The sequence below is a fragment of the Trichosurus vulpecula genome, chromosome 8 (genome assembly GCF_011100635.1).
Source record: "Trichosurus vulpecula isolate mTriVul1 chromosome 8, mTriVul1.pri, whole genome shotgun sequence".
NCBI lineage: Eukaryota > Metazoa > Chordata > Mammalia > Diprotodontia > Phalangeridae > Trichosurus > Trichosurus vulpecula.
In genome coordinates, this window is record NC_050580.1 from 112,598,687 (window position 1) to 112,619,027 (window position 20,341).

At 40.5% G+C, this 20,341-nt stretch overlaps 1 protein-coding gene across 1 annotated transcript in view; it reads left to right on the top strand.

Moving 5' to 3' along the window:
• ARMH3 (armadillo like helical domain containing 3) overlaps positions 1-20,341 on the top strand; it is a 217,776-nt gene that overhangs the window by 60,526 nt on the left and 136,909 nt on the right. Inside the window, exon 20 of the mRNA XM_036735487.1 lies at positions 3,151-3,239. Coding sequence (XP_036591382.1) covers positions 3,151-3,239 — 89 coding nt within the window. The remainder of the gene's footprint in view (positions 1-3,150; positions 3,240-20,341) is intronic.

Genomic DNA, 20,341 nt, shown 5'->3' on the forward strand with positions numbered 1-20,341 from the left:
TCTATAAGTGAGTTACTTGATAACAGTTATCATGTGTCCCCTAAGTTTATTCTCTCTAGATTACACATCCTTTATTCCTCCAATTAATCATCTTATGGCATAATTTCCATTCTTCTCACTATTATGGTATTCCTCCCTTGAAAACAGTCCAACCTACCAGTGGCCTTTCCACATTGTGGCACCTTTCTTTTATCTTTTCTAATTTGGGGCACCTTATCCCTCTTTTTATTGTTCCCTTTGTTATCTTTCTCCCTATTTTTCTACATTGAGACTCTGACATCTGAACTATCCCGATGATAAATACCATCCAGTAATAGGAGGAACATCCTTACTCTTTGTTCACAACCTCTAGGTTGTGGGGGTCCATGTCTGTGGTAGTCTTGCAACTTGTTTAAGGTGAATTATAAGATGTGCTCCCACTGCTCCCGATCCTTTTCATTTACAGTTTAAAGTAGCATTCTCAGTCCTGCTGGCTGAGCTCCCCTCCAGAGACCTTTGTTGAATGCCCGAGGTGGGAAGAGGAGGGGGAGCCAGGGCTTGGAAACTGGAATTAGACATTGGATTCCAAGCATTTTAGAGGCTTCCAAACACTAGTGATTTCAAGTGTTAAAATTCTTTTTGATTGAACCTTAAGTTTTGAAATTTAAAATGAAAGAGGAAATGTAAAAACTAATGCTCTCAAATAAGGAGCATTAATTTATGCATATTGCATAGGCTGAATATTAAAATGGACATTTAATGGCTTAACTAGCAATCAAAGCCTCCTTAGCTGTAGAATGTATCAAGTTAACGTTGCTATGAGAACTGTAACTTAGCATTTCCTCACAATTTGGAATGCAGTAATTGTGATAACAAAGGCTTTTTTTTCCCCTTTTACATGGACTTTTTCCCCTTTTTGATAAAGAAGCAGAAGAGCAAGTTGATCTGAGAAGGGACACATAACAGCCCAGTTGCACTCAAGTTCACGAGTCTCTAAGTGGTGTACACAATAGTTCCGCCACTGGCCGACAACCCAGGGAAGTGATGTGTTCATATGAGTTAAGTTATAGGCTTGCAGCTCTTTCCCGTGGTCCCTATAAGAAAACCCTAGTGGAGTTCGGGGTGAGGGTTTTGTGGGGGTAACATAACACCGTGCTCAAGATTATGAGAGGGACATAACAGTAGGTAGAACTCTTACCTAGGATTCTGAGGGAAAAGGAGGAAATTCTGTTTATGCTGTAGGATTCTTTGTGTTTTTATGTTTAAGAAAAACTATGACAGTTTTTTACTTATCTTACCTTGCTCACTCACTTATTTCTGCCTGCTTGGAGATAATCTCTTCTGGCATATGTATTGTTGGTATAGAAAATAGCTTTTCAGGATTCCAAGGGTTTAGAAACTTAAGTCTATCTCTCAGCAACCCAGTTCTGCCTCTGTGAACAGAATAACCCAACTCTGTTGCTAACTCACCTTGACTGACTCACCTTAAACAACCTTCTCCCCAGGAAAGGGGCCCAGTGTTTTGGAGTAGTGACCATTTAATGGGGAGTCTCACAAGGGTGATAGTCTCATTTCTCCAGTGGTAACAGGGGAGGAGATAGTTGAAATACAACATTACTGTGATCAAAACAGAAAAGGGTTGGAAATGACAATAACCAACAAGAGTCACCACTGAGTATTATGGTGGGACTGCAGCAGTCTTATATTTAAAGCTAAAGGGGAATGTGATTGTGGTCTCGAACAGCTAAATACATGGGTCTCAAATAAGAATTATGTTTTTCAAACTGCCACATTTATTCTGAAGTCCATTCATCTCCTTCAACAACACCAAGATTAAGCATGTGTTCTGCTCAGCTATATAATAAAGTGGCAAACATATTGAACCACTGACATCACAGGACAGTTGCCAACAGTATAAAATTAAGCTCCTAATGCTGGGCTTCAGCTTCCATCCTTTGTAGGTCCTCATCTTCATCAGGGAGTGCAGTTGTCTGAGTCATCTGAAAGTCTGGCTCATGCTGTGCTGTCAGCTGGGTCTGTGACCACCTCTGGTGGTACAAGAACAAGCATGCCAACCAACTCCAAGTTAGTGTCTTCAGTATGTTTTCTAACAAACCAAAGGAGGGGCTTCTCAAAGTCATAGTTACTTTTGGCCAAGATATCCCAGTTCCAGAGATTCTTCTCTCTATGGAAGATCTGGGGATATTTTGACATACTCATGCCAGATGTCTGTGCTGGTTAGGTACATTCTTGTATGTAACTTTTAATGATAATGGCTCACTGTTTGGATAGAATAACCATCTCTCAGACCACTAAATTTCTTTTGGGCTGCTGTATCCCATATATCGAATTCAATAGGACCTCTGTTAGTACTGTACACAAGGGGCAGAGCTCAGCACTCAGGGGAGTACATAATCAAATTCACCAAGTCAAGTGACATTGTACAAATACAGTTTTCCATTATTGCCATCATCAGCTAACAGAAAGTCTGGCCTTGGGTGGCCTTTAGCTTTCCTGCCTCACTGAACTATGAGGCAGCATGGTCTGGTGAATAGAAGGCTGCCTTGGAGTTAGGAAGATCTGTGTTCAAGTCCTGCTTATGGTACATACTGACTGTATATGTCATATACTGACTTGGGCGAATCACTTAATATTTTCAGTACCCTGGACAGCCCTTGGAGACTCAGTTGCAGATTTGCATTGGTAAAGGGGATTTCTTCTCTGGTAGTTCCTTACATCAGTGAAATCATAAATATAGACCAATATAAGAATAAGGGAATGGATTTGTTGACATCTTTGTTCTCTCTCATTTTAGATGTTTAAATATTAAAGCTTTCCTATTCCTAGATTGGCAATGGGGAGTCAGGATCACATTCTTCTGTCTCACCAATTTTAGAGTCATTGTGTTATAGTGGAAAGGATGATGTACTTGAGAGTCAGGAGAGACCTGGGTTCAAATCCTGTATCAAGCATGTATGAGCAGGTAGCCAGAGGCAAGTCATTTAACCTGTTTGAGCCTTGTTTTCCTGGAGTTAATACTTCTAGTCCCTACCTACCTAAGAGTTCTTCTGAGGATTAACTGAGACAAATATGTAAAGCATTTTATAAACCTTAAAGCACTCTATAAAGTCAGCTGTTGTCATTATTTGCTTCCTTTTATTTCTTTTATAGGCGCTGCATCCAAGTGGTACACAAACTACTTTGTTACCAGAAGAAGTGCCGAGTGCGGTTACATTATACCTGGAGAGAACTCTGGTCAGGTAACCACTGCTTCATCCTCTGTCTTTGCCTTCAGCCTTTCTTTTCAAGGGCATTGGGACTCAGACTTGATTGTTCCTTTAATGACTTTTTAGTTCTTTATACGTTGTCACTTTTGTGAACCTTTTCTCTTTCCAGCTGTTGTAAATACAGATCACTACCATTTCTTAAAATTGAGTGCCTCTTCCCAAAGGACTTGAGCAAGAGAGGTAGCTGAAGTTGTAAGCTTAGATTCTCCTTTGGTTCCATTTGGTGGCAGCATATAGACTATAGATAGGGAGGCCTCTGTTCACTTCCACAGGATGAGTAATCTCAGGAAGAATGTCACAGGGATAGGGAATGGGGTGGAGAATCCTATTCTTTCTGTTACATCTGGCATTATTACTGTTTACAGACAGTGTAGATTCTACCACTCCCTCCATGCTAGAGACAAAAACAGCAAATTACAGTGTTTACTTTGGTCGTCTTGTGTATTTGGCAGTCCAATTGAGCCATTACCGCCCCCCGGAAGCAGAGTGGGTCTGTTCTAAGGGTGAGCTAATGTGAGCTTCCCACCCCTTTCCTTTTATGTGGTTAAATCAGAGAAGTAGGGGAAAAAAGGAGAGAGGACAGGCTTCTGGTGGCAAGTGCTAGCGGGTTTGCTTGGCCATGGTGGCACTTCCTTCTGCACTCTCAGAGATGAATGGCTGTTGGGACCAAGAAGAATGGCTATGTCTTCCTCCTCTGGACTTTGAGCAGAAGAGGGAGTGTCAGTAGCTGATGCTGTGTGAAGACCCACCAGCAGTCAGTTCCATTATATGGAGTGTGTCTGCTTTGTTTTGGCACATGGTTTCCTCCCAACCCAATTTGACTATCTAAATTTAGCTCTCCATAAAGAGAAGGAGAAATCTTTAATTAATGGATTAACAAATTCTTTGTAATTTCCTTCTGTGGGTTGTGAAAAAGAGAGAGGGAAAGGGGGGAGGGAGGGACAGAGGAGGAAGGGAAGTTGAGAGAGAGGGGGAGGGAGGGAGAGGGAAAGGGAGAGGGGAAGTTTGGTTACTTGTTAACAGTGAAAGATATATGAAAGCAGCAAATTTGGGAGAAGTTTCTACGTTGTAGCAAGTGTGTTGTAAAGGACTATTGGGTTTCCCCAGCAATAATGGTGTGACTGTCACACTCTAAAGTATTGAAGAGAAAACACTGGGATTATTGTGTGTGTTTGTGTGTGTGTGTGTGTGTGTGTGTGTGTTTGTGTGTTTATGTAGTTGAAGTAATTTATAACCACATAAATGTGGTTTACTTCTTAGTCCCTAGGACAGATGACTGTTTAGTCCTGTATTCTGTGCTTCCTTCGTCATCTTCATTTATCTCTTCTTGCCTGCTGCCTCTTCTAAGTCTCCTTCAGATCTTACTTTTCCCTTTTATTCCTTGTGTTTTCCCTTCTGTCCTCCATATTCTAGTCTAGCCCTTTGCCTTATGTGATACTTGAACCTCTGTTGTCCTCTTTCTCATTTTTTCCTAAAAGCAAAGGCATAAATCTGACTATGTCACTTCCTTACTTAAAAACCTTCAGTATTTCCCTCTTATCTCTAATACATATTCTTCTTTCAGATTTTTAAAGCCTCCCATAACCTGGTTCTAGCCTCTCTTTCCAGTCATAATTCACATTATTCTCTTTTATATACTCCTCTTCTGGTCAGATCAGGCTACTGCTAGCTGTTCCCTGAATTTGACATCCTATCTCCTACTTCTGAGCATTTGTACAAGCCATACCCCATACCTGGAATATGCTTCCTTCTTCAGATTTACCTTTTAAAATCCTACCTTTCTTCTCAGTTCAGTTTAGGGACTTTAGTTCAGTTTAAGACTTTAGTAAAGTCTTCCCTGGCCCTCTTATTGCTCACTCTTCTCAAATTACTTTGTATTTATTTATTTGTATATGTGTTTTGCTTCCCACTCCCAGTTATAATAAAAGTTTCTTGAGGGTAGGGACTGTTACATTTGTTTTCTTTATATCCCAAGTACTTGGCAGAGTTTCTTGAATTGTTGAATATTTGTCACCTCAGCCTACGTCTATCTCATAACTGACCCATTACTTCTTTTCTTTTCCCACTATACAAAGATATTTTATTCTCTGGCCCTAGGCTGGTGTAGATGTTAATTTTTCCTTTTAGGCTCTTTAACTCAGTCTAGGAAGTGGGCCATGCTCCTGTGATCAGGTGAGAGATGGCAGGTGGATCACTGCACAGCAGCAGCTGTGGACATGGGTAGTGCTAGGGGTCATTGCAGTGTGGCAGAGACAGTGTTATAGTTGGCAGAGTGCACATGTGACTCAGACTCACATACATTTTCCAGAGAAGAGGAGGTGGGTTTTGGGTGCTCTTCTGCCTGGACCTACGTATGCTCTCAAAATCTCCCCATCTCACACGAAGAGGTGGCCCTTCTCCTTGCCAAGGCAAATGTATCTCTTCATCCCTTCTATCCTCTCCATCAGATTATCCCACTATCATCTTTACTCACTCTCTCTAATCTTCTGTCTCTCTCTCTCTCTATTAGTCCCTTCTCTATAGTCCACAAACATGTCCATGTCTCCCCATCCTTAAAAAACTCCCTAACTTGATCCATTTATCCCTGTTAGCAATCATTCTATCTCTCTCTTAACCTTCTTAGCTAAATTCCTTGATAAAACTGCCCACCCTTGGTACCTATACTTCTCCTTTAATTTCCTTCTGCAGTATCACTTCCAACTTTATTTTACAGAAGCTTCTCTCTCCAGAGTTGACAATGTTCTCTTTCCAAATCTAATGGCTTTTTTTTTAAAGTCCTCATCCTTCTTGACTTCTCTGCAGCCTTTGACATTATTGATTATCTTTTCCTCTTGGATACTCTCTCCTTTCTAGGCTTTTATGACATTGCTCTCTCCTGGTTCTCCTCCTACCTGTCTGACTGTTCTCTTTCAGTCTCGTTTGCTGAATCTTCATCCAGGTCATGCCCACTAACTGTGAGTGTCCCCCAAGTATCTGTCCTAGACCTGCTTTTTCCCCCCCGCCCACTGTACTATTTTGCTTGGTGATCTTATCAGCTCTTCTGGGTTCAGTTGTCTTTGTGCAGATGATTCTCAGAGCTATATAACTAGTCCTAATCTCTTTCCAGTCTTGAATCACTAATTGCCTCTTGGACATCTTGAACTGCATGTCCTCATAGGCATCTTAAACTCAGCATGTTCACAATAAAATTCATTGTTTTCCCCTCCACATCCTTCCTTCTTCCCATACTTCAAAGGCACCACTGTCTTCTGTCACCTAGACTCACAACCTCAGTATCATTTTCACACTCCTTGCTTTCACTCACCCTCATGTATCCATTTCTTTTTAAATCTTGTCATTTTCACCTTCACAGCATCTCTCATATATGTACCCTTTTCTCTACTCACACATCCACCATCTTTGTACAGGTCCCCATCAGCTCTTGGTTGGGCTATTGCAATTGTCTTCTAATTGTTTTCCTGGCTTCAAACCTTTCCCTGCTCCTATTCATCTTCCACTCAGCTGTCGACGATTTTCCTGAAGCCTAGTTCTGACCATGTCACCCTTCGACTCAGTAAACTCCAGTGGCTTTCTGTTACCTCCAGGATCTAAGATAAAATCCTCTCTTTGTCATTAAAGCCCTTCACAACCTGGTCCCTTTCTGTCTTTCAGTCTTCTTATACTATACCCTCCTCCACACATTCTTATCCAACTGTACTGGCCTGTTTGCCATTCTTCATACATGACACCCTCTCTCACCACTTCATGCTTCTTCATTGACCTCCTCCATGCTTGCAGTGTTATTTCTCTTCACTGCTGACTTGCAGTTTCCCTGGCTTCCTTAAAGATTCAGCACAAGTTCTCACTTCAGGAAGTTTTTCCCAGTCTCATTCTGTCTGCCCCACTGCTAGTCTCTTTCCTTGGAGATTATTTTCCATTTACACTGTATAAATCTTGTAGGTACAGAATTATTTGCGTGTTGTCTCCCCCATTAGAATGTGACCTCCTGGGGCAGCAGGTGGCGCAGTGAGTAGAGCACCGGCCCTGGAGTCAGGAGGCCTCAGACACTTGACACCTGTACTAGCTGTGTGACCTTGGGCAAGTCACTTAACCCCAATTGCCCTTCCCCCCCCCCAAAAAAAACAAAAACAAAAAAAACCAAAAAAATAAAACAGAATGTGACCTCCTTGAGGGCAGCAACTGTGTGCTTTGCCTTTCTTCGCATTCCCATCATTTAGCACAGTGGCTGGCACATAGTAAGCACTAAATAAATGCTTGTTGACTCACTGACAGTTGTCTTTAAAAGAGCCCTCAGTGGTTTTATATGGATTAATCATTGATTGCTTTGCAGAGCTTCCATGTATGTCTTCCAGACATAACCCACGTCTTTTGCAGAGCTTCCATGTATGTCTTCCAGACATAACCCACGTCTGCAGCCTCCTCTTTTCTTTCTGTCACACTATCCTGGGTCTAGAAGCCACCATTCGAGCTCTGTCTCTGTTGCAGGCCTCATCCCATCTGTGAAATCCCTTGCTTGGTTTGTGGCTCATGCTTCTTCTTGTTCACAACTTTGTAAGTCCTGGATCAGACATTTGCTTTCTCTCCTTCACCTCAGATGGTTTGCCAGTTTGTCTTTTCTCAAGATCCAGTTCAGAATCCACCTGGTTGGTTTTGATTGTTCTTGGACATTTCCTTCTGTCTCATACCTTATGTTCTTCATGGCTTGTTCAAATGAAAACAGCCAAACTTAGTCTTCTTATCTCATTCCAAGTCTTACCTGGTTGTAACTTTTTCTCCATCATCAATCTCTCCTGGTCTCTCTCTGAACATAGAGTTTTTCTTTATTAAAAGCTTCAAACCATTTGAGTTTACAGATTGTCTGAAACTTAGTCTCAAAAATGTTGGTGGTGTTGTTTGAACTTTGAGTGACTTGATGAGAATCTACATTGTAGGATTTCAGTCAGGGCTTCAGTGTATTGGCTGGAGAACTATCAAGAAGAAGGGCCAATGAGATTAAGCCAAGTACTTTTTTCCCTAAGTATGTACTTTTATGTTCAGTTGAATTTACATTTATACCAAACTAACACACATCTTTTCTTTGTTTCTCCCCATCTCTGTCTTCCTCTCCATCTTTCCCCTCCTTCTGTATGTCAGTTTCTCATCATTTATTTGTATGCTAACTCTGCCTTAGTTTCCTTTCTTAAAATAATAGATTTTTATTTATATCTTTTGTTTTTCCTTCACCTAGATTTTCCCTTGTATCTCTCCCATCTCCCTTCCCAGAGAAATTATGTCTTATAAACTTTTCTTTTAGAGGAAGGAAATATTTTTTAAATCTAGCAAGATAAACAACATATTGAAAATATTTGATATGATATGTAGTATCCCATACCTGTTGGATACCTCATTTCTACAGAGGAGCAGAGGGTTCTATCTCCTCATCTGTCTTTTTTTGGAGCCCATCTTGTTTTTTTACTTTTATAATATTCAGTTTCATTTGTTCTGTGGTTGTTTTCTGCCTCGGTTGTCATTGGGCAGATAGGTTTCCTGAGGTTTGAGCCGGGGGTTATTGATTGGTGTTTGTTCTGAAGTTCCCACATGAGCTTAGTTCCAGCTTCCTTTTTGGAGGGTGGGGTTTGTTGGCTCCCCCTGGAATCCCAACTCCATGTATTCCTACAGGGATATGCAGAGCAGCAGGTGTTAAGGAAAGCTGCAGAATACACCACCACCTCTGATGCAGTCAAAGCCTATAATAACATGTAATATTGTAATCAGTAAGAGTAAGCATGTGGCTATACTGGATCCCACCCACTCCTTGGCTGGGGCTACCCCTTCCATGTTGGCATACTGGTGTTTTCAATGTTTTTCTGCCTTCTGGACATATGGATTTGAGGGAGGCAAATGAAACTCCTGGCTTCTGGGCTGGGCTGTTATCACTGATGTGTGTGTGTGTGTGTGTGCACACGCGCACACACACACACACACACACACACACTATACACTCCAATCTGTGAATTACATTTCATTTATAAGTAAGCAGTAAGGCATGTGTGGTGAGATCAGTTACACAGACCAAAGCCTTTAAATGTCTGAGGGCAGCAGGCCAAGAGCTGAGTACTTTCTGTCATTTGGAAGGTAGGTGTTGATTGTTTCTGTCCTTGGAATGTTGGTTTTCACATTGATAATCTTGTTCTAGCAGCCCGTGGATTTGGGAGGATAGTCAATTGCTGTGCCACGTAGCACTCATTTGGAGACTCTTTGTGATGATCTTGTCAGGGAATATCCATTTTTGTTAGGTGTTTCACATCTGAGTTGAAGATACATTTTGCCCTATACTCTTTTCCCACTACTGATTGTGTGGGTAAAAGCCCTGGCTTACTCTTTTTTGTAGCTGTCTATTTATATGATGCCTGTCACCATGGTATCTGAGTACTTGGGAAGTATAATTAGGCTAATTTCAGTTACAGTATGGAAGAGAGAAAGATCTCCTTCTTGGCAGTGCCCTCTTTTCATGTAACAATTTTTTTTCCAAATGATGAAAGGTTAGAAAGATCTTTCCAGATCAGAGACCTCTTGTGCTAGGGCAAAGAAGTAAATTGCACAATTTCCCTCTCTGTGAGGAGATGGGGAGCCTTCCTTGTGCTGGGGACAGGGTGATGTCTTCTGCAGTCCCTCAGATCTTTCGGCCATTAAAGAATACCAGGTGGAGGCCTGAGTGATGGTTCTTTGTTTGCTGATAACACTTGTATCTTCCTTATGAAATGAGCATAGCAGTCTCTAGACGTCTTGGAGCTAGGGACCATGTGCTCTCTGTAGGTGGTCTTTCTATCTGTAGGCTCAGGCCCTACCTTCATGCCCAGGCATAAAAACTTTAGGGTGGTGGGTCAAAACCTCTGAAAGCAGCATCAGGAGTGTGTTGGGACTTTCTAAATATAGATTCCCCCTAATTTGTGAAGAATCATGTTTCCAGTAACCTGACCTCATCACTTCTGTCAGAGTCAGAGACCTTTGGGAAAGGGTAGTAGGTGATTCCAGTTTCCTTTGTGTCTTTCTTCCTTGTTTCTCAGAGGCATGGATTTCTTTTAACAAAGTTAGCTTTGGGAATCTTTGTGATTTTAAGGCCATTAACAGAACAGAAGGATGAGTAGAATGTTTGGGGAGAAACATAGAGTAGGTGAAAAAGGCTTCTTGGAATCAGCTGATTTTGCTTCTGTTGTAGGAATAAAGGGGTCTCAGGGAAGCCACAGGCATGTAAACAGCAAGCTAGGAACATAAATGGGTTTAAAGATAGGTTTGCACTGGCATTTCTCACTGCACATTATCTTTGGATCACAGATCTTTTTACCCTTCAACTCTACCACATCCTTGTGTGACAAGTCATTATTTTTTATCCCAGTTTGGAATAGAATGGACTGGAGATAACATAGAGGTTAAGTAACTTGTCAGGGATCATGGAACCAGTCACTGGTAGAGTCATGATTAGAACTTGGAGTTCCTGACTCCCAGGCTCAGATGTAGATCTAGGCAACACTTGCTTCCCTGTTGGAATAAAGGCCCCCAAAGCCCCCAAAACAGTCTGTTCAGCTTCAGTGTACTAAATAGCATCCAAAGCTTTCACAGGTTTGTATGTAAGAGAGCAGAAGGGGGGGGGGTGAAGGAGGGAGGGAGAGAGAGAATGAGAGAGAGAGAGAGAGAGAGGGAGGGAGATCTCATACAGCCAAACCTTTCAGATACCTACAGGGAAAAATGGAAATCTCAGCTAACATCACTGTTTCCAAATCCAGTCAACCCCTTTGGATACTTTTTCAGGAGCAGTAGTTCCTAAACTTTTTGTGTTATGAACTTTTATGGCAGTCTGCAGAAGCCTGTAGACTCTTCAGAATAATGTATGCTGCCTGCAATTTTTAATGGAAAGAAATACAAATTTCAGTTAGAAGTTAATGAAAATAAAGATGTAGCATTTTTCTTATCTAAGTTCACAGTCCCCCTGAAATTTACGTCCCATAGAACCTAGGTTAAGAATCTGTGTTCTAAAGGCTGGATAGGGGTTGATCCCTCAAAGCTGAGCTATGAGAGAGAGCCTTTCTTTTAAAATGGATTTTTATTGATGTTTTGTTTTTATGTCACCTGTATTTCTCCCTGCAACCTTTCCTCTCTCTCAGAGAGCCATGCATTGTAACAAAGCATTTTTTAAAAAAAAGAGGAAGGAGAAAAAAAAATTCAGTAAAATCAATCGATACATTTAAAAAAAAAATCTGACATTATATGAAATGGTTCAAGCCCATGGAGCACCACCACTGAAAAGGAGCAGGGGGAAGTGTCTGCTCATATCTTTTCTTTGGAGTCAACCTAGGTTATTACATTTTCAGAACATTCATTAAACATATTTCACAAAGCATTAAATTGTTTTGTGGTTGGTATTCTTTGCATTTACATTGTGACAATAACTGTGTATATTGTTCTTTTGGATATGCTTGCTTCACTTTGTTTTAGTTTATGCAAGTCTTTCCATGCTTCTCTCTACTGATCATTTTTATTTCTTACAGCATAGTAATATTTCATTGCACTAATGGACCAAAATTTGTTTAGCCATTTCCTAGTTGATGGGCATTTACTTTGTTTCCAGTTCTTTGCTACCATAAAAAGTGCTCCTATAAATATTTTTATGTATATGGAGCCATTTTTTAGGATCAGTTACCTCCTTGGAATTGTAATGAATGAAAATCCCAAGAGACAGAATTTCTGGGTAATTAATAATCAATTTATTAATTGGGTTTAGCTCATAATCAAATAATTTGGTTGTCAGTGGTATTCCTCAACAACCAAAGACCCCACCATGGAGATCACTGAATGCTTAAATACCTTTGGAAAAAGGGGTTGCCTCTGAAAGGTGAAAATCAACTCTGATTGGTGAATAATTAATGCAAGGGAGTAGACATATTAATGAGGGGTGTAATAAAAGTCTTCAGCTCTTCCTGCTGAGAACTTAACTTGATCATGAGACTCAGCTGCCTCCAGCAATCTGGACAAAGTAATCCGTCTCCCCCCAGACCATTGTTGTTGTTTTTCTCCTTCATGAGCTGGGTTACCCTAGACGCTAGTGGAAGGGTGCAAGAGCATAGACTAGATGCTTTGGGTCCAGAATTCACGTCAGTTAGATTCTGTTTATATTATAAGCGAAAGTAAGATCTCCTAGTTGGGTGGGGTCTGCCCCAGATACTGGAGCATATACACAGAGGAATAGGCCAATCTCATCTATCAGCCTTGTCCTTCAGAGACTGGCTGAATGACCTGTGGTTGCTGGTCTCTGATTGAGGAAATAGAAAAAATCTTAATCCTAATTTAATAATTGGTAATTAATATAATAGAAAAATAATAATAAGAGAAAAATAAAATTAATAAAATAAAATAATAAAAAATTTCTCTCAGAATAAATGCCTAGGAGTGGAAAATACAGACATTTAGTCACTTAATTTGCATAATTCCAAATTGTTTTCCTGAATGTTTATACCAGTTCACAAGTCCACCAACAATGCATTAATGTGTTTATCTTTTTGCAACCCCTCCAACATTGACCGTTTATCATTTTTGCCAGTTTATTGGGTGTGAAGTAAAGTCTCAAGAGTTGTTTTGTTTTATACATTACCTTTTTTTAAAAAAAAATTTCCATTCAATTTTATTTTTAGTTCCAGAATTTTTCCCCTCTCTCCTCACCTTGCCCACCCATGCTTCAATTTACACTCAGTCAATCTACAACGTTTATTAAGTACATAGTAGTTTCTGGCCACTGTCCCCAGGAACTGAGGATACAAATACAAGAAATGAAACAGTTCCTACTCCCAAGGATTTCATGTTATAATGTGGGAGAGAAGTACATAGGTAAGTATATATAGTATGAATATAAAGAGAATAAATACAAAAAACAACAAAAAAGTTAAATACGAAGTAGTTTGGGAGGGAGGTTGTGAAAGAGTTCACATAGGTGGTAGTGCTTGAGCTAAATCTTGAAAGAAAAGATAAGATTAATTTTCTAAGGTGGAGATAAGGGCGGATTGCATTCCAGGCTCCAGAGACAGCCAGTGCAAACAGACAGAGAAAGGAGATGCAGGGCCAAGTAGGAACAGAGAAAGGGCCATTTGACTGGCTTGCTGAGCAGATCTCTTCGGGAACTCATGTGGCTGCCATTTCATCTGAGCAGCAGAGCTCTTGGCTTGGTAGCCCCTCTGGACCTTTAGTTTTCTGATCTTAGTGTTGAAGAGGCACCTCTGGTGAGAAGAGCACAGTAGAGAAGTGGAGGAAGAGATGGCATGAAGATGGAAGTTTTCTATTGCTACTTAGTTTAAAAAAAATAGTGAATTTGAACTGCCTCTTTATTTAATCCCTCTAATTCTCTGATTTATTAGAAGATATGCTAGGTATTGATATGTTCTACCTGCTTCAGAACGAGGAGCTATCCATTGTTATGTTACAATGCAACAACTAAATAAAACAGATTATTAAGTGATTTTGCGTGCAGGACATCAGGTTTCAGGAGATACCAAGGTTAATAAAATATAGTTTCTTGTAACACAACTTAGACTGTAGTAAAGAGGGTGATAAAACATCAACACAAGTAACTAAATTACACAATGTTATATGACAAGTAGATTAGGAAAATGCCCTGTGATGACTGAGGTCAGCCAGGGGTTTTGACAGGTAGGACCAGGGAAGTCTTCCTGAAGGAGTTAGCATTTGAGTTGGGTTTCAAAGGATGGATAGGTACTTAACAGGTGAAGAGAAGGAAAAGGAGGTCATTACAGGCATGAGCAAAGACACAGAAGTAAGGGAACACAGGGCATTTTGGAGGGCATTGTGGAGAGGAGGATAGTTAGGTAGAGTAAGAAAGGTAGGATGGAACCACATTAGATTTTTACTTTCTTCTTTGATAGTAAATTTAATTTTTTTTTCACTGACAAAAAATTCATTTTCTCTCCACCTCTCCAATTGAAAAAAGGAAGGAAAAACAGAATACTTATAGCACATGCATAGTCAAACAAAGTAAATTTTAACATTAAAATGTCTAAAAATTGTTTTGAGTTTAAATTTAAAAAAAAATTAGTTAATAGTATTTTATTTTTCCCATTACATGTAAAGATACTTTTCAACATTCATTTTTATAAGATTTTGAGTTCCAAATTTTTCTCCCTCCCCTCTCTCCTCCTCAAGACAGCAAGCAATCTGATGTAGGTTATACCTGTACAATTATGTTTAACGTATTTCCACATTAGTCTTGTTGTGAAAGAAGAATCAGAACAAAAGGGGAAAACCACAAGAAAAAAAAATAAAGTGAAAATAGCATTCTTTGGTCTGCATTCAGACTCCATAGTTTTTTCTCTGAATGTGGATAGCATTTTCCATCATGCGTCTTTTGGGGTTGTCTTAGGTCATTGTGTTGCCAAGAAGGGCTAAAGGTCTATCATAGGTGATCATTGCACAGTGTTACTGTTGTTGTGTACAATGTTCTCCTGGTTCTGCTCACTTCTTGAGTGTAAATTTTGAGACAAGTGGATAGAGAGAGACACCCAGATATTCCTTTCCTCCTTGGACAGTTCACTTGGAGAACTCCTTAGCTCTGAATCCATGAATCCATAAAAGGTTCACTACAATAGCATAAAAGGCAGGTTAATCTGAGAGCATTCTATTCTCATGGTGGATGCCAATTCCCTGCTATCCAAAAGTTAATTTTTGTTCTTCCAAAATGTTCCCTCTTCCTCTGTGTTAACTATCAAAATCCTTCTGAGCCGCTAGGAAATTGTGTCTCATGTCAGTGCCTAGCAGTGATATTCCTAAAGCGCTGATCTGAGCCATATCACTCCCCTGCTCAGTTAACTCCAGTGCCACCCTGTTACCTCTTTGTTTCAGTACAGAATTTCTGTTTAGCATTTGAAGTACATCCTACTTTTTCAGACTCAGTATACATTATTTCCTCTTTTTTGGTCTAGTCAAAATAGCCTTGCTTTTCTTCATACACAGCATTTTATCTCTGGTCTGTGTTTTTTCACACAAATACACTCCCGTTTCAATTCTGCCTTTTAGAACCCCTAGTTTCCTTCAGAGCTCAGTTGTAGTATCACCTCCTCCCTAGGGCTTTTCTGATCCTTTGAGCTGCTAGGGCTTTTTCTCTGAAATTACCTTGTATTTATTTTGTATAATCTTTTATGTGTTCCTGTCATCTCCCCTCACAGAATGTATTCTCCTTGTAGAAGGGGACTGTTCCTCTTATGTGTTTGTATCCCTAGCACCTCAAACAGTTTTTGGCAAATAGTAGGTCTTAATAAATGCTTTTGGATTGATGGATTTCCTCCCTCTTTGGTAGGCAAAAGGAAAATGTGAAAGGTGAGAAGCCTTGGAGAGTGTTTTCATTGCTGCTTCTTTAAAACTTTGCTTATAGCTGTTTTTATATTGTTGTGTCTTGGTCTTCCCCTGCCATCCTAGTAGCTTTTCATGGTCAAGTTGTTTTTCAGTTTGCTCATTTTTCCAGCCTATTTTTTGACTTTGAACTTTATGTTAAAGTTGGGCTTTGCTCGCCTAGGGTTGGGGAGGCACTGTCCCATGCTTCAGGCTTTTTGGTGTTACTTTTTTCAGAGCTAGTTCTGGAGGTCTGCATATTTTTGGTGTTTCCAAGGTAGTATGATCTGGGTTAGAGGTGTAGTCACACCCAGTGGCAACCACGATGGCACACCCAGGGTGGCTGCTCGTATAGATTCTTAGATCTGCTTCACTAGGAAAGATAGCTGTTTCTTTAATTATGTAAAATACAGAGAAAATACAGAGGAGAGAAATAAAGACCAACAAACAGGGCTCTCCTGCCTGAATCAAAACAATATTGCTATATATACTTTACATTCACCACTGGATTGAGAGAGCCTTTACCTCTCAGCAGTTGGGGCATCTGAACATATGGCCACTCAGAGTCTTAACTAGGGAATCACAAGATCTTTCTTGTAAGCGAGCCCCCAAAGCAAAAGCTCACCTCTCAGAATATATACTCTTTCAGCTAATAGGCTTAGAGCCAGAAGGCATCACAATCCTCCTGACTCAGTGCCTAATTAGAAATTAGCAAAAGGTGTGTAAGCCTTCCTACAAGCAAGCAAGCTTCCGTTAATGGGCTCCACATGAGGCCTATTAATGGGTGGGGAAGGTTGTATTCCCTGTTAATCTTACACTGCCCTCCTGATTTGCACATGACCAGCTTCTTCCCTTGCTCCCTTGTGACCAAGCACAAGTGCTCTTCTCTGCCTGGGAACTGTGCGGAACTGTAACCCAGAATCATGTAAAGGAATATAGTTCCCAAAAAGTTCCAGGTCCTGCACCAGTGCCAGCAAAGGATCCCCTGTAATCTCTTTCCTACAAGTTGTTCAACTCCTTACTGTCTGTACTGAGAGCTCCCAAAGCTGCTGCTTTTGTCACAGCTGCCTCCCAGGCCTACTGCTGGTATTGCCACAACATGTACTCTAGGCTATCCCCCACCCTGGTGTCACAGACTTCTTTTGCCAACCTTCTAAGTTGTCTTAAACTGGAAAAATGTCTCACTCTGACCTTTTGTTGGCTCTACCATTCTAGAATTCTATTTGAGGTGTTCTTTTAAAGTCATTTGGAGGGGAATGTTGAGAGAGCTTGTCTAGGTTGTTACCTCTATTCCACCATCTTGGCTCTGTTCCCTTCATTGCTGCTTCAACACTGCTTTTTTTTTTTTTTTTAGTAAATTTTTAAAAATTTAAAAATTCTGAACATGACAGATAACAAATAAAGTGAACATTTCCATATACATTATAGAACAGAAAGAAAGGGCTTTACCTGAAATGTTTCTATGCTGCTTGAAAGAGAATAAATCAGATGATAAGATGACAACTTGGTAAAAGTCATTCTTTCCTGGTTCTGGCATGGACAGATTGGTCCAATTCAGGTTAGTTGTTGTTGTTTTAATTTCAGGCAGAATTGAAAACCTTGGGATCTAAGAATCCCTGTTGCCTTATCAGGCAGCTATCTCCAATTATTCATAGCATCAGTATCATTTTAATTTCTCAAAAGTGAGTCTTGCTCACCCAGTCATTCACTATTATGGAAACTTCATAGGTGCTGCAGGTGAATGAAAGATTTGAGGAAGAGAGTGGTTACTGTGGATACTTTGATTATGTCTTGTTAAGGCCACAGAATAAATCTGAGAGTGGAGGGAATGTATGTCACATCCTGCACCAGAGGTACTTTATCCCACCAGGGCCCTAGGAATCTTAGTTACAGATGAATCAAGGCCATTCATCACAAGCAAGAGATTGGAACTGTTTTTGAGGAGTGTTTTATTCCATATAATTGTAGAGTAGGCAAAAATTGATAAACTTATTCTCCCTTTCTGCAGATGGACATCAGTAGCAGGTAAAGGGTAACCATTGGGCCTGGCTCCCATTCCAAAAAGGAATGTTTCCTTCTCTGGAATAATGTTGAGGAGCAAGAGCACATTAGGTAGGGTAGCCTTTTCCTTTGTTTTGGTTACATCCTCAGCATACCTGGAGAGGCCAGGAACACCTAGGTAAGGAGATCTGAACTTTCTTGTTTGATTTGGTAGAAATCAAATCAGGCAGGCTTCCTATATCACTGAAGAAGCTGGGTGTGCAGCCACCTCCAGAGGCCTATGTTCTGAGAAACTGCTTGTGTTATTTTAAATGATCCTTTTGGCAGGCTTTGGCTTCTAACTCCTTTTTGTACTCCCTGCTGATTGACAGCGAGACTCTTGATTGCTAACTGTGTCCCTGGATAATTGGTGATTTTGTCCAGAGATGCTGGAAATGGTGAAGGTTTATAGTGCCTCCGGGGTTTTGCTTGCATTAACTTGTTATAGCAGTGTTGCTTTTTCTGGGCTGTCCTCTGGATCCCTTGGCTTCTCTCCTAAAAGAGTAAGATGGTAATATTTCTTTTCTGTCACTCACTGTGAAAACATCCATCTTTCCTAATGAGTTTGCTTTGATCTCAATTTTGTGGTGCTTTAGAATAAGTTCATGCCAGGCCACAAAATAGAAGGTGGGGGTTCCATCCCAACCCCTCCATTTCATCTTCCTGCAGGTAACATGCAGAAACCATTCAGACACATAGGTTGCTCTAATCTGATGCTTTGGAGGTATTTGTGCCCTGCTGGAGGCTTCCTTTTCCTTCCTGTTTTTAATCTTATTTAAATGTCATTCATTTGGTTTTGTAATTAAGCCTCCCCTCTGCTTCTCTGAGGTTTCTGTCTGTGCTATTGCTTCTCTGTGCTTTCCTGGGGCTGGCTTGTTCCTCTCTGCACCTGGTTCACTTCATTGTGGGTACTAGCTTCTAGTCTTGGAGTGTCTTCTGAATCCATTACTCATCTTGCCTTTACCTGGCAACATAATTTGCTGGCCCCCACCCCCACGCCAGTTCTCTCCTATCTGAATTTGGCTCAGGAAAACAAAACTAGATTTGGTCCCTGTTAGTGAGAGCACAGTTCTAATAATGAGCTTAAAAACAAGATTTCTTTCAAAGGCAGAGAATAGAGGGATGGGGGCAAATTTGACATGGTTGTCTCTATGCTACAGAAATAGATTGCCCTAGGGTATTCTTCAGCTTAGAAATATCCTGCTTTCTGAGCCTCACCTGGGTGGGTTGAATTTGTTCTTTCTACTGAGATTGCCAAGGCCCTTTTCTCCAATCTGAGTTCAGTGTGGAAGGGCCAGAGGCAACTGTGGAGTCACATCTTGCTTCAATAAGTAAAAGGGAAGGAGAATCTCTAGGAGGAGGAATGGGGCCCAAGGCTCAGTGTGGAGAATGCTTACTATATAATCTGATGTTCTAAGCACTATATAGATGGTATCTCACTAATTCTTCCTACTGCCCTGTGGGTGAGATTTTGTGCGAGTGGGGAGAACCTCATTTAGCTAGTGAAGAGACGAAAGCCCAAGATACAAATTCAAAAGCCTCAAATGTGTTTGAGCTTTTCTAGGATAATACTGACTCTCAGTGAATGGTCATAATCAGTAATGTTGTTCACAATAATTGATAATCCTGAGAGCAACTTTGCTGTCCTAAGAGCTGCTATTCCTGGAATCTGTCTTCAGCAATATATTACTCCAAGGGAAATCTTTGGACTCTGTTGAGTTGGTAATTTGGCTCCTGCCCTGTCCCACTGAGATGTTGCTGTTATGTGTGTTTTGCACTGCTGTACCATTTTGTTTGAGGCAAACAGTCTTTGCCACTGGGGTTGGGGGTGGGAAAAAAAGCAGTAGCAGAAGATGAAGTATCTGAGTTGAGATAAAGAGATCATTCTGGTTTTTCACTTTAGAAAGTGAAAAAAAAATTATTCCTTTTCTGAGAAACTCTAGTCAAGGTGACCATGCTCCAAGTCCTGGAAATGCACAAATGTTGGTTCCTGTTTACTTGTTTATGAAGTTTATTCATTGGTAGAATCCTGACCTTATTTATTGATAAACCATCATCTCAGTCTTCAAAAATGTGCTCCTACTATTATGGCCAAATGTTTTTCACTATTTCATGCCACTGGTTTGAGAGTCTTTTACAATGTATTGTAATTTAAAATTTTGTAGGTGGGGTGGTTTTTGCTTTACTTATCTTCCATTGTTGGGGGCAGAGAGGATTAATTTTTTTTAATTCAATTTTATTTTACATTCAGTTCCATATTGTCTCTCTCTCCTCAGTCCCTCCCCCAACCATTGAGAAAGCAAGAAATACAAAACCCATTACAAATATGGAGTCATACAAACAAGTTTCTCCATTTGCCAGGTTCTAAAAAAAACAAACAAATAAATAAAGTAAGAAAAAGAAATAAAGAGGAAAAAATCAGCCTAGCAGAGGATTAAAATGCTCAATGTCAGCTTCATTGTGCACTCTGTAGAAGGAAAGGATGAATTCCCTTACAAACTCTTGTCTGGCCTGGACCTGGCCATAGCCTTGGAGCTGCCTATTGCTATAGGGTTCTTGAAGACACTCTTTGAAAACTGTCAGTTAAAGCAGAGAGCTTTAAGCTGAGATGTTGCTGTACCCAGAAATTATGTGTAGTCTCAGCCACTAGCTGAGCCATCCTGTGTTTT